General features: G+C 43.6%; 1 protein-coding gene across 1 annotated transcript in view; it reads left to right on the top strand.

The window, feature by feature from the left end:
• Nucleotides 1-6,945: 6,945 nt before the first annotated feature.
• The window catches only part of kat2b (K(lysine) acetyltransferase 2B), a 120,353-nt gene continuing 101,767 nt past the window's right edge, over nt 6,946-25,531 (top strand). Inside the window, exon 1 of the mRNA XM_063044074.1 lies at nt 6,946-7,112. Coding sequence (XP_062900144.1) covers nt 7,041-7,112 — 72 coding nt within the window. The 5' untranslated portion in view covers nt 6,946-7,040. The remainder of the gene's footprint in view (nt 7,113-25,531) is intronic.

Raw genomic sequence — 25,531 nt, forward strand, 5'->3', positions numbered from 1 at the left:
AGAAGGAGGTGCATAGCAGATATGAGCAGGTAGGAACAAATGAGGTTCTTGAGTATAAGATATGCTTAAGGTAATCAGGAGGGCTAAAAGAAGACATGAAGTTGCTTTAGCAGACAAGGTGAAGGTAAATTCCAAGGACTTCCAGAGATATATTAAGAGCAAAAGGATGACAAGGAACAAAATAGGTTCCCTTGAAGAACAGCATGGTCATCTACACGTGGAGCCAAAAGAAACGGGGAAAAGCTTAACTGGTTTTTTTTTGCATCTGTATTTACTCAGTAGATGGAAACAGAGTCTATAGAAGTGAGGCAAAACAGCGTGGACCATATACAGATTAGAGGAGGAGGTGTTTGCTGTCTTGAGGCAAATTAGGATGGATAAATTCACATGGCCTAACAAGGTGTTCCCTTGGATCTTGTGAAAGGCTAGTGCAGAAACTGCAGAGGCCCTAGCAGAGATATTTAAAATGTCTTTAAGCAATGGGTGAGGTGCCAGAGGATTGGAAGATAGCTAATATTGTTCTGCTGTTTAAGACAGGCTCTAAGAATAAGCCTGGAATTTATAGATTGGTGAGCCTAACATCAATTGTGGCTAAGTTATTGTATGATATTCTAATGGACTAAATATATAAATGTTTGGAAAAGGGGACTGATTTACGGATAGTGAGCATGGTAGGTCATGTCTAAACAATCTTATAGAGTTTTTCAAGTAAGTTACAAGGAGTATTGATGAAGGCAAGGCAGTGGATGTTGTCTAAATGGAATTTAGCAAGGCCATTGACAACATCCTGCAGAGGAGGTTAGGCAAGAAGGTTCAGTCACTGGGCATTCTGTATCAGGTCATAATTTGAATTAGACATTGGCTTAGTAGGAGAAGCCAGAGATGGTTGCTCCTGTGACTAGTGGTGTGCTGCAGTGATCAGTGGGTCCATTGCTGTTTGTCATCTATATCAATGATCTGGATGATAGTGTGGTAAACTGATTAGGAAATTTGCAGATGATACCGAAATTAGGTGTGTAGTGGACAACGAGGAAGGCCATCAAAGGTGGCAGGAATATCTGGACCAGATGGGAAAAATGGGCTGAAAATTGTCAGATGGAATTTCATGCCAACAAGTGTGAGGTGGTTTTGTCGAACTCATGTTCTCCTGACCTTGAACAATGATCAAATACCATCCTTTCTAGGGAGTTCTCCTTAGTTGTGACCACAGTTTATGCATCACCAATGGCTGACTACAATCAAGCCCTTGAGATACTGCATGATACCACCTCCAAACAAGAAAGAGTTCACCTAGACAGGTTTTAAGTCATAGTTGGGGATTTCAACTGGGCTTGCTTAAAGAAAACTCTGCTCAATTACCATCAACATATAACCTGTAACACCAGAGGTCCAAACACACTAGACCACTGTTATACTAAGGAATGCTTACCATTCCATGCTCAGACCTCATTTTGGTAAATCAGATTGCTTGGCTATCCTTCTACCTGCATACAGGCAGAGGCTAAAGAGCAAAGCTCCAGGGATTAGGATAACAAAAATGTGGTTGCAGAAGGCAGAGGGATGGCTACAGGATTACTTCAAGTCAGTAGACTGGGCTGTGTTCAAGGACTTGTTGGCCAGAAAAAAGCAACAAATCAGTGAACAGGAATGGAGGTGGCTATTTTGTAGAATGTCCTTGCAGCATCCATTTTGTGAACTGATTTGTTGCTCTGAGATAATTCAGTCAGAGCAATGGAATGTGGACACAAGGAGTTTTCTGATCATGACCTGCTAAACCTGAGACTAGTCTCAGACAAGTAACTGTTTATTATTTAAACTAGTAGGCTTGCAGGAGGTGTCTGGGTCACCCGATTTGACTGGTTTGAACAGGTCAGAGTTGAAAAGAACAAAGGGCATGAGGCTGAGGATAAAGACCATAGAATATTGCTGATTATAGCCCTGGACCAGAGCCAATAAGAAGGTAACCTAGGTAGTTCAGGTAACCTCAAGCCAATGGGATGGAAATGTAACATTTGAACTGAGACAAAGTGTTTTAAAAGTAGGGAGCTTTGAATGCAGAACAGTGACAACTCTCCAGAGACCAACCATTATGAATGTGGAGGACCCCATGCACATGTGGAGATTCATTCGAGACCACAAAGTTCACCTTGCCAGCATAGACTCCTTTCCCAGGTAATACCTTTTCTCTTCATTGACTGTTTGTGAAGGATCAGGGAATACTAGACATTGTCCACACAGTTAGTTAGTGAACCCACATGCTTTATAGTTGAGACAATAAAGGTTACTTGTCAGTAAATACCGATTTTCCCTGTGACTCTCTGATCATTATTACTAAGGAATAAATATTTATAACAGACACATCTGTAGATCTGAATGAATATGCCATGGTTGTCACAGACTTCTTTAGAACAGTTGTAGGTGAGTGTTCCCCCACAAAATCATTCAGGGTTTTCACCAATCAGAAGCCTGGGTGAACCATGACATCCACAATCTGCTGAGGTTCAGATCAGAGGCATTCAAGTCTGGCAACCAAGAAAGTTGTAAGAGGTCCAGGTATGATCTCTGGAAAGCCATCTCACAAGCAAAGTGGCAATTCTGGATTGAATTTGAATCAAGGAGGCTGGACAGTGTAGCAGGGCTTGAATACTATATTCTGTTATAAAGATAAAGCAAGCCACATAGACAACAACAGGGCTTCACTTCCAAATTAGTTTAATGCCTTCTATGCCTGCCTTGACAGTGAAAACATAGAGGAACCATCACAAACTCCCACAACCCCTGATGACCCTGTGATTCCAGTCTCCGAGGCTGACGAGTGAGCAGCCTCCAGGAGGGTGAAGCCACAAAAAGCATCCGGCGCAGATGGCGTACCTGTCCAATTACTGAAGATCTGTGATGACCACTAAGATCTTTAAGCCCTCACTTTGACAGTCTGAAGTACCCACCTGCTTCAAGCAGGCTTCAATTACACCGGTGCCTGAGAAGAACATGGTAACCTCTCTCAATAACCATCATCCAGAAGCACCTACATCCACGGTGATGAAATGCTTTGAGCTGCTGTCGATGAAACACATCAACTCCTACCTGAGAAGCGACCTGGATCTGCTCCAATTTGCCTACCAGAGCAATAGGTCCACAGCAGATGCCATCTCATTGGCTGTTCACTCAACCCTGGAACATTTGAACAGCAAAGATGCATACATCAGGATGCTCTTTATTGACTACAGCTCAGCATTCAATACCATCACCCCCACAAAAACTAATGAATAAGCTCCAAGACCTTGGCATCAATGCCTCCTTGTGCAATTGGATCCTTGATTTTCTCATTTGCAGACCCCAAACAGTTCAGATCAGCAACAACATTTCCTCCATGATCGCCATTAGCACAGGTGCACCACAGGCTGTGTGCTTAGCTCTTGCTCAACTCGTTTTACACTATAGCAATGTGACTAAGCACAGCCCAATGCCACATTCAAATTTGTTGACAACTCCACTGTCGTAGATCAAATTAAAGGTGGTGATGAATCAACATATAGGAGGGAGATTGAAAATCTGGCTGAATGGTGTCATAACAGCAACCTTTTAATCAATGTTAGTGAGACCACTATTGACTTCAGCAGAACGAAACCAGAAGTCCATGAGCCAGTCCTCAATGCAGGATCAGAAGTGGAGAGGGTCGGTCAGCAACTTTAAATTCCTTGGTGTTATTTCGGGCAAAGACCTCCCTACTACTGCTTGAGAAATGTGATTTTTTTTTAAAGTCAGGGTATTTCAGGGTAAAGCCTCTGTACAATGCCACACACATCTTAATTGCCACTCAGGCATTATCATCAGACCCAGATATGTGAAGGACCAATAGGTTAGGACTCCTCTGGATAGCCCAGATGAAGGTGGTTATGTGGGAAACATGGACAATGACTTGGAGCAGAAGTCATTAAATGACTCAGAAGTGTGGATTGATTAGAGGCTCCAAAAGAGAACATTTTGTGAAAGAGTGCTAACGGAAACCCTCAGAGGCTATCAGTTATTTGGAGAAACTGAGTGTTCTCCCTAGAGCAAAGGAGATTTTATAGCATCCTCTAAGTTATGAGTGATTTTAATAAATTAGAGGGGAATGCTCTACCAGCAGCCTGATCAATTAAGGCATATTGACTTAAGGCAGCTGGTCAAAGAACAAAGCATGGATGTATTTTTTTTTAAGATAGAGATTACTTTAAATTTGAATTTATTGCTTGAAAGATTTCTGGAAAGAGATTTAGCATTTTTAAGTTACTGAAGACATATAAATAAAGAAATATGAGAGAAAAACATGTTTCCAGTTTGACACCCAGAATAAACTTTTTTTTTAATTTTAGAATTAAATTTGATAGTACTGAAAAGCTGGCTTACAACGACACATAATTTGCTAACATCTTTTTGATTCAGAGCATAAAACACACAAAATTAATACTTTAACCTCTTTAATTGACTAGTTCTAACCACATTTTTTTGAAGATCTTAGCCAAGTAACCACAGGATCCAAATTACATCACCAGTTTGAGTAATTTCACACTAGTTAGCTATAATTAGAACCATTTTAGCTCTTATTAGAGGGAAGGTGCTATGTGCTTGCAGCTAGTGATGGAAGTTATTTAGTGGTATTTGCACTTTTCAAGTTGCTTCAAGAGGTGATAGAGCAGGGGCAAAAGCATCTTAATCTTCCTTGATGGCTTGAGAGATTCTGGTCAATGAAGTAGAAAAGGAGCATTTTCTTCCCCTTGGAACCAGCAGTCTTGCTGGCATATTATGCAGCAGTGCAAAAGGACAACTAGGTCAACACAGAGATTCAGTCCATTTAGTGGAAAAAAAAGTGCTGGCATGAGGGTCCAGAAGAGGTCCATAAGCATGATTCTGGGAACAAAGGGTTAATGCATGAAGAGCATTTGATGGCTCTGGGCCTGTACTCTGGAGTTTAGAAAAATGAGGGGGGATCTTGTTGAATATTGAAATGCTTAGACAGAGTGTATGTGGGGATGATGTTTTCATTGTGGAAGAGTCGAGGGCTAGGCCTCAGAATAGAAGGACGTTCCTTTGGAACAGACATGAGGAGGAACTTCATAGCCAGAATGGTGAATCTGTGGAATTCATTGTCACGGATGACTGTGAAGTAATTGAGCATATTTAAAGCAGAGGTTAATAGGTTCCTGATTAGAGATTAATAAGTTCCTGATAGGTTACAGGAAGAAGGCAGTACAATGGGGTAGAGAGATAATAATCATGATGGAATTTCAAAACAGACTTGATGGACCAAATGACCTAGTTCTGCTCCTGTTCTGCAAATGCATTGCAAAGTTGCATCCCTTACTTAGAGCACAGATCTTAGACTTCTCTACAGGCAGTAAGCTGTGTCACTTTAGCAACATTCTCTATCAATAAAGACTTGCACCTAATATTCCAATACTGCATCACATCTTCACAAACTAAGACTAATGCCCAACTCTCACAGCTTCCACACAACGCCAAATAATATTTCAGTACCCAAGCACATTGCAAGATACTTACTTTCCTCTCACCTGTGATAGAAGTGACAAGAATTAAGACTTTTTTTATGGACATGACTATTACTTGAATCCTCTTGGTCTTTCCAAACTAATCCTGAACGTTACTCAGATCTTACTGCTGAAGACAAAAACAGTTAGTCATGTTCATGTTCCTTCATGGAATTGACTCCCAGCTTGGAAGCCCTAGTAACTATCAGTCAGCAAGCCACTTGGAGTTGACTAACTGTATGGGCTCCCAAGGCCCGACACCAAACCCAGTAACAAGCGGTCTATTCAGATGTTATCTAGATATATTACCAAGAAAGAATCAAGACATGCTCAAAGTGTCTTTAAAAAATATGGAGCATCCTCTCTGGCTCTTGGAAATCTCTAGCTCATAACCACTCAAAAGCTGAGGAGTATGCAGGTTGGCATCAATTACATCACGTTCCTGCATCAGAAGACACAGAAGCCTTAGATAAAGGGCAGAATTAGATCACCACAAAACTACCGATCCGCCTTTCTCATTGGGTTCACACCGCCGCAGCCTCCGAAGAATCTAGGGTTTTTAAATCGGCTTCAACAAACGCCTCAAGATTTCACCAACTGCCCACTCAGCATACTATCTTTTTGCGAGCGGGACAAACACAGCACCGCATTACTCAACTTGCTACGATACACCAGCCGGCACCGAAAATATGGCCAGTGATTTATGGACAAAATAGCGAGAAGCCTGAATTTTTAAAAAGGCGTTGTAACACAATTTTTTCAGCTACTTGCCGACTACTCTCTGGGCCGACCTCACTTGCTTCAGTTATGTTTAGGAGTCTATGTTGATAGCTGATATTCTGGGGCGAATGTTCTGTCTCTATGATCAGTTTATTGAACCGGAGGCACACGGGGGAAGGGGGGGGAGGAGGTGGGGGGTGCCTCGGAGGACAATTGTTGGGACGTCAAGCCATTGTCAACGGTTGTAGCCGCCGAACCTACGGAGCATTAAAAGCGAACTGCACCGCAGACATTCTAACACCAGTCCATTCATCTTGCTCCATCAACAGTAACAACCCAAAACACCCTTCCAAAGGTTTCTTCATCTCGGATTTTCAATGACCATAGGCAGGAAGATTATTGAATCCATAATAATAAAAAAAATGTAAGATGCTAGAAATATCAGGTCAGATGGCGGCACTTTTATTTATTTTCAGATTTACAGAATCTGCAATTATTTAAAAATATTAAATTTGGATTTAGTGCTACTTCATCACGCACGTCGGGCTTTATTTTTAGGCAATTATCCTGGTTGACATCCGCTACAACTTTTACAGCTTCGTTGCGGCCCATATCTTGGTTGGGGGGTGGGGAGGAAGTGGAGTGAACGCCGGTAAGAGCAGCGCAGGAGCGTCTTGTGGTGACGTGCATTGGGCGTAAATAGTTAATTTTGTCTGGCGAGACTGTCACGAGGTGCCGTGGTCGGACTTGCCTTTCGCGTGGAAATGTAAGCAATGAGCAGGTTGCAATGTAATGGCGTCTCGCTACGATCGGCAAAGGTGGAAGACTAAGATGAGGAAGTGCAGAACTAGTGCGCAGAGACAAGTAAGAAATTAAATTTACGGGGGAGGGGCGGGAGTTTTACGTTAACCAATCAGCAAAGAAACTGACGAGTGCATCTCATGCAGCATTGTGCAAAATAATTAGCGGAACACTCTATTAGATTTATTACAGGAAGTCTAAAAACAATTTCAAGAAAGATTCATTGCATCTATCCATTGATATTTAAGGACACCTTCATGTAGTTTTAAAAGAAGCAGCACCAGGTCAGTTTGTCACAACTGAGAAGTATAAGTGTGTGCGTTCGTACATTCAGTCAGACAGACAAAATAAAGGAAGAAACTAGTCTTTGGGCTGTAAAAAAAATTCACTATACCACATTTGGATCAGCTGCAATACATACCACATTTGGATCAGCTGCAATACACTTGTTTCTCCCTCTTCGGCAGACAGTTGTTAGTCGAGGTACTCTTAATGTTTCTCCGTGTTTCATAATCTGCACTAAATATGCAATATGTTAGTGGCTAAACACTGTAGTCCGATACCAATCACAAACAAGAGAAAATCTACAGATGTGGAAATCTAAGCAACACACACAAAATGCTGGAGGAACTCAGCAGGCCAGGCAGCATTTACGGAAAGAGAAAACAGTCGACATTTCGGGCCAAGACTCTGGGGCAGGGCTGATTCAGCAATACCAGTTTTTGCAGGGGAATACTGTGCAGCTGGAGCAGTACTGCATTTTCATTGCAAATGCCAAAGTAAACAACTAACTTGATGCTCAATAAAGAATATTAATAAATGAGTAGAAAGATGAAATGACGATGCTTGTGATTGTATTAAGAGACTGGCGAAACTGCTGAAGATGATAGAATATTCTGAATGTGGTAATTGGATATGGAATCAGGCCAGTCTGAAACAATCACTAAGCAGTTGCCATCAACAGATCACTTGCAATACCAGAGGAAACACACAGGACCACTGTTACACCACCATCAAGAATGCCTACAGTGCTATTCCACGTGCTCACTTCAGGAAGTCTGATCACCTGGCTGTACTTCTACTCCCTGAGTATAGGCAGAGACTGAAGACTGCAGCACCAGTAGTGAGCACCAAGAAGGTATGGATACCTGGGGATACGAATTGACAATAAACTGGACTGGTCAAAGAACACTGAGGCTGTCTACAAGAAGGGTCAGAGCCGTCTCTATTTCCTGAGGAGACTGAGGTCCTTTAACATCTGCCGGACGATGCTGAGGATGTTCTACGGGTCTGTGGTGGCCAGTGCTATCATGATTGCTGTTGTGTGCTGGGGCAGCAGGCTGAGGGTAGCAGACACCAACAGAATCAACAAACTCATTCATAAGGCCAGTGATGTTGTGGGGATGGAACTGGACTCTCTGACGGTGGTGTCTGAAAAGAGGATGCTGTCCAAGTTGCATGCCATCTTGGACAATGTCTCCCATCCATGACATAATGTACTGGGTGGGCACAGGAGTACATTCAGCCAGAGACTCATTCCACTGAGATGCAACACAGAGTGTCATAGGGAAGTCATTCCTGCCTGTGGCCATCAAACTTTACAACTCCTCCCTTGGAGGGGCAGACACCCTGAGCCAATAGGCTGGTCCTGGACTTATTTCCTGACACTATTTACATATTACTATTTAACTATTTATGGTTTTATTACTATTTATTATTTATGGTGCAACTGTAACGAAAACCAATTTTCCCCGGGATCAATAAAGTATAACTATGACTATAACTATGACAAGGGAAGCACAGGAGCGCCTACAAGACTGCTTTGAATCGGTGGACTGGATTGTATTCAGGGATTCATCTTCGAACCTGGATGAGTATGCTGCAGTTGTTATCGACTTCATTAAAACCTGTGTGGATGAGTGTGTGCCTACAAAGTCTTACTGTACATTCTCAAACCAGAAGCCATGGATAAACCAAGATACATCATCTGCTGAAGGCTAGATCAGAGGCATTCAAGTCTGGCGACCCAGGTCTGTACCAGAAAACCAGGCATGATTTGTGGAAGGCCACTTTAAGGGCAAAGAGACAATTTTGAATGAGGTTGGAGGCGACATCGGTTGTATGATAATTCTGGCAGGGTTTGCGGACATTACTTCCTACAAAGCGAAACCCAATACCATGAATGGCAGCAATGCTTCACAACCAGATGAACTCAACACCTTCTATGCCCACTTTGAAAGGGAGAATACAGCTTTGAAGATCCCTGCTGCACCTGATGACCCTGTGATCTGTCTCAGAGGCCACTTGTTAGGCTGTCTTTAAAGAGGGTGAACCCTTACAAGGTGGCAGGTCCCGATGGAGTACCTGGTAAGGCTCAGAAAACCTGTGCCAACCAACTGGCAGGAATATTCAAGGGCATTTTCAACCTCTCACTGCAATGGGCGAAAGTTCCCACTTGCTTCAAAAAGGTAACAATTGTACTAGTGCCTAAGAAGAGTAATGTGTGCTACCCCAATGAATATCACCCGGTAACATTCACATCGACAGTGATGAAATGCTTTGAGAGGTTGGTCATGACTGGACTGAACTCCTGCCTCGGCAAGGACCTGGATCCATTGCAATTTGCATATCACCCCAATAGGTTAACGGCAGATTCAATCTCAATGGCTCTTCACATGGCCTTAGACCATCTGGACAACACAGACACCTATTGACAGGATGCTGTTCATCAACTATAGCTCAGCATTTAATACCATTATTCCCACAATCCTGATTGAGAAGTTACAGAACCTGGACCTCAGTACCTTCCTCTGCAATTGGATCCTCAGCTTCCTAACTGGAAGACCACAATCTGTGCAGATTGATAATAATATCTCCTCCTCTCTGACGGTCAACACTGATGCACCTCAGGGGTGTGTGCTTAGCCCACTGCTCTACTCTCTCTATACCCATGACTGTGTGGCTAGGCATAGCTCAAATACAATTTATAAATTTGCTGATGATACAACCATTATTGGTAGGGTCTCAGATGGAGACGAGAGGGTGTACAGGAGTGAAATATGCCAACTAGTGGAGTGGTGTCACAACAACAACCTTACACTCAATTTCAGTAAGACGAAAGAGCTGATTGTGGACTTCAGGTAGGGTAAGACAAAGAAACACATACCAATCCTTATAGAGGGATCAGAAGTGGAGAGAGTGAGCAGCTTCAAGTTCCTGGGTGTCAAGATCTCTGAGGATCTAACCTGGTCCCAACATATTGATGTAGTTATACAGGAGGCAAGACAGTGACTGTACTTCATTAGAACTTTGAAGAGATTTGGTATGTCAACAAATACACTCAAAAACGTCTATAGATGTACAGTGGAAAGCATTCTGACAGGTATGGGGGAGCTACTGCATAGGACCGAAAGAAGCTGCAGAGGGTCGTAAATTTAGTCGGCTCCATCTTGGGTACCAGCCTACGAAGCACCCAGCTCATTTTCAAGGAGCAGTGTCTCAGAAAGGCAGCCTTCATTATTAAGGACCCCCCAGTACCCAGAGCATGCCCTTTTCTCACTGTTACCATCAGGTAGGAGGTACAGAAGCCTGAAGGCACACACTCAGCGATTCAGGAACAGCTTCTTCCCCTCTGCCATCCAATTCCTAAATGGACAATGAACTCGTGAACGCTACCTCACTTTTTTAATATATCATTTCTGTTTTTTGCACAATTTTTAATCTATTCAGTATACGTATACTGTATTTGATTTACTTATTATTTTTATTTTCTGCTTCTGTATTATGTATTGCATTGAACTGCTGCTGCTATGTTAACAAATTTCATGACACATGCCGGTGATAATAAACCTGATTCTGATTCTGATTGGGAATAAAAACCATACTGCCACCATTTATCTTCTGTATGGCAGAACCTTTGAAAAATAGCTTGCAAGGTGACAACAGGCCCGTATTACCATTCTGATATGCAGATCTAGCAGGTGAATTGCACCTCACTGCAGTTTCACTAATCAGTTGGAGGAATCCATTTTGAACAGTGACAGCCAGGAGTGAATTTCTTTGTGTGCATACAATTGCAATAAGTAGTACAGGTCCACAGAAGAAAATATGTTTATTTTTGACAGGCCTCTCTGGTTCCATTCCCCTTGGATGCTCCAGTATAAAGTGGAGCATCCTTACTACAGAGAGGTCAATATTTATGTTAAGAATGGCACAACTGCTACAATGATCACTTTATAACACCTGAAAGAAAGAAAATCAATCCTCTGGTTCAGATCATCTTCTCGGGGCCTGATGAGTCCCATCTCCTGCTGAAGCCTATAAAGGAAGTCCAGGAGCTCCACACATTGAAATTGTGGAAATTCTTCATTGACATACTTTATTTTAGGAGTACAGTTCTAGCTTCATTATTAATTTTTTCTCCACGTTGTTTCTCAGTGACTTCGACAGTTACCGTATAATTCACGCATGGAGGAATGTTTACACAGTAATAGGGAAATTACTGAAGAAAACTCTTATGGACAGAATTAATCCACACATTGCATGGATTTATCAAGGAAAGCATAAATTTATTAAGCAGAAATGCTGCTTAATTGGATTGAAAATTTTGGTGAGGTTGATGTAACCTAAATGTAAGGTCATTGACAACGTCAAATTTGGAAGACTGATCCAAATGGCAGGAGCAAAAAATAGTTTGGTGATAGGAAGCAGAGGTTGACAGTTAGGACGATTTTTACATTTGGAAGTCTGCAACTAATGGTGTACTATTTGGATTGTTGCTAGGCGTCTTGCTGTTTATTATATACATTAACAATCTGGATGTGAATGTTGGCAGTAATGAACAGTAACTATATAGTTCACACAAATTGTTGGTGGTCTTGAAAGTGAGGGAAGTGGTCTACAGCTACAGCATGATTTTGACAATAGAATGTCATACCTCTGCATGGACCCAGTGGAAAGAGTGTCTCATTTCTGCATAAATAAACCCTGTTGGATGCTGTGGTGGGCAGTGCCATCCTTGGAGTTCAACCCTTCATGATTAAGCAGTGACAGCCATCAATAAAGTTTCGCTGGGGTGCACAATTGCAATCAATAGTGTGGTCCCCAAGTAGAGTAGTTCAGTCCCTGGGTACTTGTTAAGCAACAGAAAGGGCTCCCTATTGTTGTTATTGAACAACTTACAAGTTAGCATTTATTGCTATGTTTCTAGAAGGGTACTGTCCTTTGAGTTCACTAAATTCAACAGGAAGTGTTGTAGTCAATTCTGTCCTGACCTCAAGGTTTATCCATAAATTATTTACTGTCTTTGAGTATACAATGACTGGAACTGGCATTAAAACTATTTGTTCCCCTTCCCATTGCCCTGCATTTACCACATCTAGATCCTGTCTCCAAACTTCTGCATTGTGACCAGTGTCTTAATACCTGAGCTGGTGCCAGTGATGCAGTTATTTTCATCCTATTGAACTATCTCCTGACCAGGATGGATTTCTTGAGCATTAAAGGGATTTGGTTTTGTACACAGCATACCACATGCTACCTGTTTGGAGTATATTCACAGCTCGTCCAGTCTTATGCCAGGAACAGAATGTGAAGCATAAAATCCCAATGTCGAGAGCTTCTACGGTGGGAATCAAGACAAGGTTTGGAACAATGACCAGTTTTATTATTAGTTAACATCATCTTAAGCATTGAATTATAAAAAGATCAAAAATTAATATTATCGTTTTGAACAATATAAAAGATAATGAGATAAAACTGAGAAGGATGTAACATTTCAGTAAAGGGCTGCAAACCATCGACAGCTCCAATGAATGTAACCCTGGATTTGAGGGAGGAAAAGCTCATAAGATTCATCTCCCTCTTGCACTGAGAATAAAGTAGAAAAATCCAGCATAAGTAATGTTAAACTGTTCTGCAGTATGAGCCTCAAGGGCGTATATTTCCTTTATTTTTCACCTCCACTCCATCTGCCAAAAGCCGAATTTCCTGGTGGCCAACCGTTTTAACTCCTATCCCCATTCTCATTCTGACATGGTCTCCTCTTCTGCCATGATGAGGCCACTCTCAGTGGAGGAACGACAACAACACCTCATAGTCCTGACGAAGGGTTTCGGCCTGAAACGTCGACTGTACCTCTTCCTAGAGATGATGCCTGGCCTGCTGCGTTCACCAGCAACTTTGATGTGTGTTACCTCATATTCCGTCTGGATAGTCTTCGACCTGATGACATGAAGGAACATTGATTTCTCCTGGTGATTCTTTTTCCTTGTCCATTCCCCCTTCTCTCTTCTTCTATTCCCCACTCTGGCCTCTTTCCTCTTATTCTCACCTGCCTATCACATCCTCCTGGTGCCCCTCCTTACTCCCTTTCTTCCATGGTCCAGTCTCTCCTCTCCTATCAGACCCCACTTGGAGTACTGTGTTCAGTTCTGGTCACCTCACTACAGGAAACAGTGGTGGAGGCGGATATAATGGGTCTTTTAAGAGACTCTTAGATAGGTGCGTGGAACTTAGAAAAATAGAAGGCTATGCATTAGGGTAATTTTAGATTCTAGAGTAGGTTACATGGTCAGCACAACATTGTGGGCTGAAGGGCCTGATTTCTATGTTCTATCAGATCCCTTTTTCTCCAGCCCTATACCTTTCCCACCCACCTGGCTTCACCTATCACCTTCTAGCTTGACATCCTTCCCAACCCATCTTCTTTTTATTCTAACATCTTCCTCCTTCCTTTCCAGTCCTGATGAAAGGGTTTAGCTCAAAATGTTGACTGTTTATTCATTTCCATAGATGCTGCCTGACCTGCTGAGTTCCTCCAGCACTTTGTGTCTGTGTAGCTCTGGATTCCAGCATCTGCAGAATTTCTTGTGTTCTTGATTTTTCACTATGCATTTGTCCTAGGGTTCCATCAGTGTCCATGATGCAAAATTTTTCTAAAAATGAGGGTCTAGTGAGATGGAGGAACTAAGGGAAATACATGTTAGTAGGGAAGTGGTATTAGGTAAATTGAAGGGATTAAAGGCAGATAAATCCCCAGGGCCAGATAGTCTGCATCCCAGAGTGCTTAAGGAAGTAGCCCAAAAAATAGTGGATGCATTAGTGATAATTTTTCAAAACTCTTTAGATTCTGGAATTAGTTCCTGAGGATTGGAGGGTGGCTAATGTAACCCCACTTTTTAAAAAAGGAGGGAGAGAGAAACCAGGGAATTATAGACCGGTTAGCCTAACATCGGTGGTGGGGAAAATGCTAGAGTCAGTTATCAAAGATGTGATAACAGCACATTTGGAAAGCAGTGAAATCATCGGACAAAGTCAGCATGGATTTGTGAAAGAAAAATCATGTCTGACGAAGCTTACAGAATTTTTTGAGGATGTAACTAGTAGAGTGGATAGGAGAGAACCAGTGGATGTGGTGTATTTGGATTTTCAAAAGGCTTTTGACAAGGTCCCACACAGGAGATTAGTGTGCAAACTTAAAGCACACGGTATTGGGGGTATGGTTTTGATGTGGATAGAGAATTGGTTGGCAGACAGGAAGCAGAGAGTGGGAATAAACGGGACCTTTTCAGAATGGCAGGCAGTGACTAGTGGGGTACCGCAAGGCTCAGTGTTGGGACCCCAGTTGTTTACAATATATATTAATGATTTAGATGAGGGAATTAAATGCAGCATCTCCAAATTTGCGGATGTCACGAAGCTGGGTGGCAGTGTCAGCTGTGAAGAGGATGCAGGGTGACTTGGATAGGTTAGGTGAGTGGGCAAATTCATGGCAGATGCAATTTAATGTGGATAAATGTGAGGTTATCCACTTTGGTGGGAAGAACAGGAAAACAGATTATTATCTGAATGGTGGCCAATTAGGAAAAGTGGAGGTGCAACGAGACCTGGGTGTCATTATACACCAGTCATTGAAAGTGGGCATGCAGGTACAGCAGGCAGTGAAAAAGGGGAATGGCATGTTGGCATCCATAGCAAGAGGATTCGAGTACAGGAGCAGGGCGGTTCTACTGCAGCTGTACAAGGCCTTGGTGAGACCACACCTGGAGTATTGTGTGCAGATTTGGTTCTCTAATCTGAGAAAAGACATTCTTGCCATAGAGAGAGTACAAAGAAGGTTCACCAGATTGATTTCTGGGATGGCAGGACTTTCAAATGAAGAAAGACTGGATCGACTAGGCTTATACTCACTGGAATTTAGAAGATTGAAGGGGGATCTTATTGAAACGTATAAAATTCTAAAGGGATTGTACAGACTAGATGCAGGAAGATTGTTCCCGATGTTGGGGAAGTCCAGAACGAGGGGTCATAGTTTAAGGATAAAGGGGAAGCCTTTTAGGACCGAGTTGAGGAAAAACTTCTTCACACAGTGAGTGGTGAATCAGTGGAATTCTCTGCCACAGGAAACAGTTGAGGCCAGTTCATTGGCTATATTTGAGAGGGAGTTAGATATGGCCCTTGTGGCTAAAGGGATCAGAAGGTATGGAGAGAAGGCAGGTACAGGGTTCTGAGTTGGATGATCAGCCATGATTGTACTGAATGGCGGTGCAGGCTCAAAGGGCCGAATGGCCTACTCCTGCACCTATTTTCTATGTTTCTATGTTTCTATGACATTCATAATCCCCATTTTTGCATCACTACTGACAAATCTAGGCTCTTGAACATCATCCATCTGTATAGGCTTGCATTTGTACACAACTATTCTGAGACTTTATTATGTTTCTTAATTCTAACATTCTTAACAGTAAGGCAAGATGCCATTTACATTCTACAGCCTGTATTGGTTCTGTACAATCTGGGCTACACTAAAATAGGTAGATTTTTGTCTATACATGTAGAACATTAATAAAATTTGATTGCCTAAAGAGGTCATAACCCCTAATCAAATTTTTGGAAAAGTTATTAATTTTAAAATATGAAATTCCATTCTTATCAGGAAGTTTAGCCCCTGCTTTGAATTCTTTTTTATGCCAGTTATGTCAATACCTTTAATGGGGGATTCACCATCCATTGCCACGGTGTTGTCTATAATGAGTGCATTGCCATTTAAAAATAATTAAAGATGGTCATATTTAGCATTAAATTTATCTAAGTAATTACCAGTATAACTGAAAGAGTGGGAGATCTCTTCTATATTCTTAAGCTTTCTAATGATGATTGGAATTTGGATTTCCAGGCTGGTTCAACTAAGTGTCAGATCTAATATATGCATTTAGTCAAAGGAAGGTGTTCTGCACTACCTTGCATAGCACTTATGAATTATAAAAATAGGGGATCATGAAAAACACATGCAACATCGTCAGCAAAGACAAAACAGTGCAACTAAAACTAAACAGTGCATATAAAACCCACAACATACATCAAAGTTGCTGGTGAACGCAGCAGGCCAGGCAGCATCTGTAGGAAGAGGCGCAGTCGACGTTTCAGGCCGAGACCCTTTGTCAGGACCGAATTTCCAGCATCTGCAGAATTCCTGTTGTTTGCATATAAAACCCACAGCTTTCTTTATAGCATACAGAAATGTAAATATACATGTATATATAAAATATATGAAAGTTGTTCTCTCTACTTAATCACTCTACACCTTATACCCATAACTAGGAAAGCCCAGCAGAGATTGCTCTTCCTACGCCAGTTTAGGAAACTTAACATCTCAGGGTGTGTCGCAATGAACTTTTACTGAGCTATCGTTAAATGTGACCACCTCTGTCGCTCTTTGGCTTCCTGTCGCCCTCTCCCTCTTCAAGTCCAGGTTGCAGCGAGTGGGCCACTCTGCAGAGAAGATCATAGGCTGGCAGCTTCCGACATTAAATGACCTGTTTGTTGCCAGAACAAAGAAAGGAGCAGGAAAAATGACTGTTGACTCCACCCACCCTAGCCATTCACCAGATTGCCATCAGAGAGATGCTCCAACACCAGGACCACACGTCATCTCCAAAGCTGCTTTCCTGTAGCTAACCAGCTTCTCAGCCTCACTCACTCAGGTGTAATACCACAACTGTCCCTGCACGACATCTGTTAAATGGTCTAGCAGGCATGAACTTTCAATTGCGGCCCCTGCCATTGATCTCGGCGGCTCCAACACCTCAGGACATATTCAAAACCCGGACTCCAGCAACGACCATGGACACATTCGAAATGATTACGCAACCACCAACTGCAACTCCAGCCTTGAACACCAGGCCGGGTCTTTATGTGCTGCTGTTGTGACTCCCGTCTCCCCTTCCCCCACCACCACTCCGCAGCCCCGTCTTCCTCAGATCCCACCGTCAGCTCCTGGGCCCTCAGAGGCTCCATCTTCCTCTCACCCCAACCCTCCCCTCTCCACTGACACCCCCAGCCTCCCCCCTCCCCCCTCTGATCCCAGCTCTCATCCGTGCCGGGTCTTTACCATCCCCTCCGACCTTCAACTGTCGGAGGCAGAACGCTCTGTTCTCAGTAAGGGCCTCACGTTTGTCCCCCTTCGCCCACACCTCAGCGAGTTCCGTGTTCGCCACGATGCGGAACTTTTCTTCCGCCGTCTCCGTCTCCGAGCCTACTTCTTCGGCAAGGACTCTTCCACCCCCACCGATGACCCCTTCTCTCGTCTTCAACCCTCCTCTTCTTCATGGACACCCCGCTCTGGTCTTCTGCCTGCTCTGGATCTCTTTATTGCCAACTGCCGACGGGACATCAACCGTCTCGACTTCACCGCACCTTGTCCCCATTCCAACCTCACTCCTTCGGAACGCTCTGCTCTCCACTCCCTCTGCACTAATCCTAACATTATTATTAAACCCGCTGATAAAGGGGGTGCTGTTGTAGTCTGGCGTACTGACCTCTACCTTGCCGAGGCACAGCGACAACTCGCGGATACCTCCTCTTATTTACCCCTCGATCGTGACCCCACTAAGGAGCACCAGGCCATTGTCTCCCACACTATCAACGACGTTATCCGCTCAGGGGATCTCCCATCCACTGCTACCAACCTTAATAGTTCCCACACCCCGCACTTCCCGTTTCTACCTCCTACCCAAGATCCACAAACCTGCCTGTCCTGGCCGACCTATTGTCTCAGCTTGCTCCTGCCCCACCGAACTCGTTTCTGCATACCTCGACACTGTTTTATCACCCCTTGTTCAATCCCTTCCGACCTATGTTCGTGACACTTCTCACGCTCTTAAACTTTTCGATGATTTTAAGTTCCCTGGCCCCCACCGCTTTATTTTCACCATGGATGTCCAGTCCTTATATACTTCCATCCCCCATCAGGAAGGTCTCAAAGCTCTACGCTTCTTTTTGGATTCCAGACCTAATCAGTTCCCCTCTACCACCACTCTGCTCCGTCTAGCGGAATTAGTCCTTACTCTTAATAATTTCTCCTTTTGCTCCTCCCATTTCCTCCAAACTAAAGGTGTAGCTATGGGCACCCGTATGGGTCCTAGCTATGCCTGCCTTTTTGTTGGGTTTGTGGAACAATCTATGTTCCGTGTCTATTCTGGTATCTGTCCCCCACTTTTCCTTCGCTACATCGACGACTGCATTGGCGCTGCTTCCTGCACGCATGCAGAACTCGTTGACTTTATTAACTTTGCCTCCAACTTTCACCCTGCCCTCAAGTTTACCTGGTCTATTTCCGACACCTCCCTCCCCTTTCTAGATCTTTCTGTCTCTGTCTCTGGAGACAGCTTATCCACTGATGTCTACTATAAGCCTACTGACTCTCACAGCTATCTGGACTATTCCTCTTCTCACCCTGTCTCTTGCAAAAACGCCATCCCCTTCTCGCAATTCCTCCGTCTCCGCCGCATCTGCTCTCAGGATGAGGTTTTTCATTCTAGGACGAGGGAGATGTCTTCATTTTTTAAAGAAAGGGGCTTCCCCTCCTCCACTATCAACTCTGCTCTTAAACGCATCTCCCCCATTTCACGTACATCTGCTCTCACTCCATCCTCCCACCACCCCACTAGGAATAGGGTTCCCCTGGTCCTCACCTACCACCCCACCAGCCTCCGGGTCCAACATATTATTCTCCGTAACTTCCGCCACCTCCAACGGGATCCCACCACTAAGCACATCTTTCCCTCCCCCCCTCTCTCTGCATTCCGCAGGGATCGCTCCCTACACAACTCCCTTGTCCATTCGTCCCCCCCATCCCTCCCCACTGATCTCCCTCCTGGCACTTATCCGTGTAAGCGGAACAAGTGCTACACATGCCCTTACACTTCCTCCCTTACCACCATTCAGGGCCCCAAACAGTCCTTCCAGGTGAGGCATCACTTCACCTGTGAGTCGACTGGGGTGATATACTGCGTCCGGTGCTCCCGATGTGGCCTTTTATATATTGGTGAGACCCGACGCAGACTGGGAGACCGCTTTGCTGAACATCTACGCTCTGTCCGCCAGAGAAAGCAGGATCTCCCAGTGGCCACACATTTTAATTCCACATCCCATTCCCATTCTGACATGTCTATCCACGGCCTCCTCTACTGTAAAGATGAAGCCACACTCAGGTTGGAGGAACAACACCTTTATTTCCGTCTGGGTAGCCTCCAACCTGATGGCATGAACATTGACTTCTCTAACTTCCGCTAGGCCCCACCTCCCCCTAGTACCCCAGCTGTTACTCATTTTTATGCACACATTCTTTCTCTCACTCTCCTTTTTCTCCCTCTGTCCCTCTGAATATACCTCTTGCCCATCCTCTGGGTCACCCCCCCCCCGTCTTTCTTCCCGGACCTCCTGTCCCATGATCCTCTCGTATCCCCTTTTGCCTATCACCTGTCCAGCTCTCGGCTCTATCCCTCCCCCTCCTGTCTTCTCCTATCATTTTGCATCTCCCCCTCCCCCTCCAGCTTTCAAATCCCTTACTCACTCTTCCTTCAGTTAGTCCTGACGAAGGGTCTCGGCCTGAAACGTCGACTGCGCCTCTTCCTATAGATGCTGCCTGGCCTGCTGCGTTCACCAGCAACTTTGATGTGTGCTATCTGTTAAATGGTCTTTCCTGCTCTCCTTGTCCTGCTGATAATTATTTAGTCTGTTCGTTTCTTCACATTTATTTAACTTTGATTATTGGTGTTTGTGCTAATGGTTGATTGCTGATGGCTGTTTGCACTATTGTCCTGTAAGTTGTTGGTTGCTGTGGTTTTGTCTGTTCTGGTATATGTAATTATGAGCAAGATGGCGCTGTGAATCACAGCGAAGTTCTGCAGGCTATATACAATACTCCTAAATATACCTTGTTTGAATTACTCTCGCTACAATCTGCAGCATGTAATTTCCCTTTAAGCAACATACTTAATAATCTACAGACTTCACAGTCTTAGGAAGGACTCGGTGAACTTAGCTCTCAATTAGTCTTGGCACCTTTAAGCAGATGAAGGTTCATCACCATGGCTGGAAACGAGACAGGAGGGGGAGGGGGAGGGATCTCTATGCTAGGTTGAAACACAGAACAATGAGACCCCCTCTACCCAGCATCTTGTTGGCAAATGTGCTGTTGAGGACCTGAGGGCAAGATTGCTATATCAGAGGGAACTGAGAGATTGTTGTGTTTTATGTTTGACTGAGGCATGGCTAACTGCCAGCACCCCAGATACAGAGATCAGACTTGATGGCTTCTTGATTCACAGGATGGATTGAACTGCTGATTCAGAAAAGGCAAAAAGTAGAGGTTTGTGTTTTATGATAAACTCTCGGAGGTGTTCCGATGTGGCAGTTTTGTTGAATTTGTGTTCCCCTGACTTTCAACACCTAATAGTTAAATGCCATCCGTTCTATTTACCAAGGGAGTTCGCCTCCATATTTATGACCACAGTTTACATACCACCAAATCAAATCAAATCAAATCAAGTTTAAATTTTTATTCAAACCATACATTGATACAGCTGAAGGAGACAGTGTTCCTCTCAGGCCAAGGTACAAAACGTTCAAAATAGCAAAGGACCATATTCACTTGAAAAAAGTACGAGGGGTGATTGATAAGGTAGAAGGAGATGAGTTATTAACTTCAAACTTTCTGCATTATCACTCAAAGAGTTGAACTGCACATGCATGTAACGAGAGTGTCTTGGACCTCCAGGTGGTCCACAGCAGGGGTGATTGATAAGTTCGTGGCCTAAGGTAGAAAGAGATATACAGCGCTCGTTACATGCACTTACAGTTCAACTCTTTGAGTGATTATGCAGGAAGTTTGAAGTTAATAACTCATCTCCTTCTACCTTAGGCCACTAACTTATCAATCACCCCCGCTGTAGACCACTTTCTGGAGGTCCAAGACGCTGACTTCTACTAATAAGTGACCGCTGAACTAAGTGTGTAAATGTAGGAGGGGACTATGTTGAAATATACATGTGCTAGGTTTTCTAAAATTGACTCCTTCTACCTTAGGCCATGAACTTATCAATCACCTCTTGTATATATAGTCCAAGACCTTCAGGAACAATGTCCAGCAATTGATGGTACAGTCTCCCAGCAGTGAACAGATGCACGCAATCCGGCCTGTCATTCCAGTGCTCGAACATGAGAGGACAGCGCTGACAGGCGTGGCCAGGCCCCAGCCCACCTCAAACACGCTGTAGTGCTTCTGTGTCTCTCACCTGGTCTGCAGCAACAGGCATTCCCAAGGCTTGAGGCCTAGTTCTCACTACAACTGAGGCGACACTGCTGTCCCGCCACCAGACAAGGGTAACAGGCCTGCGGCAACTTACAGTATCAGTGTCCAACAGAGTCTTGCGATCGCAAGTGGAATGTCTGAGACAATCTCCCACAGTTATACTGTGCCAATTATGATGCTTCCTAGTAGCAGGCAGTTCCTTCATAGCCAAACCAGCTCAATATCCTGGCCAGCTCATTCTCCACCATCCTGGCCAGCCCCTTCAACGCCTCAGCTGCCTCCCCCGCCAATACCAGCAGTTCACTTTGAAGGAGTAGCCTTGCAGTTTCTGATATCCTTGGAGGAGAATTGGCTTTGGATCATAAAAAACACATTTTATAAAAGCACGTTTGGTTGGCCCCCGAGAGGCCGTTGTGTTCGCACGCACCGCCATCTTGCCAGCGGCTGGCTATAATTGAGTGCTTGAGATACAGCGTGATGCCGTCTCCAACCAGGAAAGAGACCATCCTAATGCATTTCAAATCATAGTCAGAGACTGGAACCAGGCTTGTTTGTAGAACACTTCGACCAATTACCATCAGCATATAACCTGCAGCACAAGAAGGTCTAACATACTGGACCGCTGTTATACTAAGATAAGGAATGCCTACTGTATTTTAGTAAATTGGACCACTTGTTGCTCCTTCTTCCTGCATACAGGTTGAGACTTAAGAGCAAAACTCTAGAGATTAGCACAACAAAGTGGATGGCAAAGGAGTGGCTATGGGATTGCTTCGAGTCATGGACTAGGCCATATTCATCTGTAGATCTGAATGAATACACCATGGTTGTCATGGAGTTTACTAAAACAGTTGTAGGCAAAGGTGTCCCCACAAAATCATTCAGAATCTTTGCCAACCAGAAGCGCTGGGTGGACCATGAGATCCACAATCTGCTGAGGGCCAGATCGGAGTCTCTCAAGTCCAGTGACCAAGAAAATTACAAGAGGTCCAGGTGCGATCTCTGGAAAGCCATCTCATGGGCAAAGTGGCAATCCTGGACTAAACTTGAGTCAATGAAGGTTGCTTAACAGTTGTGGCAGAGCTTGAATGCTATCACCTCTTATAAAGTTACGTAGGTGATAACAGAGCTCTGCTTCCAGATGAGCTCAATGCCTTCTATGCTCGCTTTGACAGTCAAAACAGGGAGAAACCATCACGAACCCCCACAGCATCCTATGACTCTATGATTTCAGTCTCTGTGGCTGACATGAGAGCTGCTTTCAGGGGGTGAACCCACGAAAATTTTCTGGCCCAGATGGGGTACCTGGCCAAGTACTGAAGAACTGTGCTGATCAACTGGTTGGAGTGTTCCCTGAGATCTTTAACCTCTTGCTTCAGTAGTCTGAGGCACCCATCTGCTTCAAGCAGACTTTATTTATACCAGCACCTGAGAAGAACATAGTAACCTGCCTCAATGATTATTGTCCAGTAGAGCTTACATCCATAGTGATGGAGTGTTTTGAGAGGTGGTGATAAAACATATCAACTCCTGCATGAGAAGCGACTTGGATCCGCTCCATTTTGCCTACTGGAGTAACAGGTCAATCGCAGATGCCATCTCATTGGCTCTTTATTCCACCATGGAACATCTGGACAGCAAAGGTACGTACATCAGGATACTTTTTATCAACGATAGATGTATACTATCATCCCCTCAAAACTAATCATAAGCTCCAAGACCTTGGCCTCAATATCTCCTTGTGCAATTGGATACTCAATTTCCTCACTCGCAGACCCCAGTCAGTTTGGATTGGCAACATCTCCTCCAGAATCTCCATCAGCACAAGTGCACCACAAGGCTCTACTTGCTTTGCACTAATGACTCTGTGGCCAGGCACAGCTCCAATGCTGGGGTGCAGTGCTGCTGGAGCTCGCTGGAGCGTCACTCTGGCACCTCTGTGAAAAAACAAAGTCAAAATAAACAAGCGGGGAATTTAACAGCAGTTACTTATTAAATAGAGGGAATTTTACAGAAGCAGGGGTTGGGGAGAGGGGGTGGTGGCTGGTGGGGAAAATACCACTAATGACATTAGGATATTTGATGGTTTTTGGTGAAATCCTGGAGCTGTGACTGTTTTGTGAAATTCCTCCTCACTTGACCTGTTGTCCCAGCATACCCTGCTGTAGCCTCCCGCCGTTTCACAGATCCTCAGTCTCTCTCAGCACTCGTTGTTTGAGTATTGTTTGCTGAGAAAATAAAAATATTATATCTTTTGAAAAATGGCATGTCGCTTGCCGAAGTGGGCCGTAAGGTTGGTAGGAACGAATCGAGCATTCGTACAATAAAGCAGAAAGAAGCTGAAATTCGTGGAAGTGTTAGTGCTACCCCTACAATGGCAAAAATGGTCTTTTTGGTTCGTGATAAAGTGTTTGCAAAGACTGAGAAAGCATTAAGTGTGTGGCTAGAGGACATGTCACAGAAGCATATCCCTGTTGATGGCAAAATTATGCGTGAAAAAGCATAATTTTCATACTTGATTACTTGGTTCCAATTTAGGTGGCTGAAAGTGTAAAAAAAACCTATTTGCTTTATTTCTGTTATTTTTATACCTGCTTAGGAGCACTGCTAAGTGCTGCGGGCCCTGCCATCTGCTTTGACTCAGTCGTATTAGTAAGGCTACATCTGTGGTGGTCCATGGATTACTCGCTAATACAAAAGTAAATTTTTCTCACTACAACCCTATGGCTTCTAAGCAAACAACATTAACTTCTTTCTTTCATAAACAAGCTGAGGAGTGTAACAAGAATAACGTACAAGAGACTGATAACAGTAAAAGTGACAAAAGCTGTGTTTCACCTGCTTCTAGTTCAAATTTTCTAACTAGGTCCAAATGCAGTTCTGAAAGTAATGGTTCTTCGAAATCAGGCTTGTATCCCTGTTCAGATGTTTGGACTGAAGAAATGTGGAAGAAAAAGAAGGAAATTTATCCCTGGTTAGATTTCAAGGATGATAAACTTGGGTGTAAAGTATGTGCAAACAAAAGCAATCTGACACTTTTCACTTCCAAGGGTTTGAGGCTGTCAAATGAATGGCAGGTGTACCAAGTATCCTATGATGGAGCCGATCGAAGTCTCTCAGAAAACAAATTGTTGATTACAAACAATCAAAAGCTCACACTGCTGCTCTAAGTGTTGAAAATATAGCTAGTGAAGATGTTCTTGGAAAATTATGTGACACCATGAATGCTTCACATCTAAAGGCAACTTGTTCAATTTTTCGTTCTGCATATTATTTAGTTCAGAATGACAGACTCTGATCACTTTGACTTATTGGAACTTCAACAAAAAATGGTATTGACATTGGATTTGGACTGCATTCCCGCACCAGTGCTACAGAGATAATTAATCACATACCCATTAATATGAAAAAGAAAATTTGCCAGCATATCAAGCAGATAAATGGCAAATTTTCTGTTCTCATTGATGAATCAACAAGCCTGAGCATTAAGACCGCCCTAATAGTTTATTTGAAATGTGAAAGTGATAAGGAAGATGATCCCCATTTTATGTTTTTAGATCTAATTGAACTGCCTGATCAGAAAGCTGCAACTATTGCTAAGCATCTATTGAACTCTCTCAATAACTATGGGTTTGATGACTCTTACTTGAAACAGAACTAGTGATGGGGCAAGCGTAATGCTCAGTGTCAAATCTGGCGTTGCTACAATTCTCAAGGAACATTACCCTGATGTTATAATTTGGCACTTGCAGTAGGTGATTCAGTGAGAGAAGTTCATGGAATAAATAATTTTCAATCATTTATGGACAAATTATACTCTGTTTACAGTAGATCACCTCTAAATCAAAAGGAACTGTCTGAATGTGCCTCTCAACTAGAACAACAAATT

This window comes from Mobula hypostoma, chromosome 3 (assembly GCF_963921235.1).
Source record: "Mobula hypostoma chromosome 3, sMobHyp1.1, whole genome shotgun sequence".
NCBI classification, from domain to species: Eukaryota; Metazoa; Chordata; class Chondrichthyes; order Myliobatiformes; family Myliobatidae; genus Mobula; species Mobula hypostoma.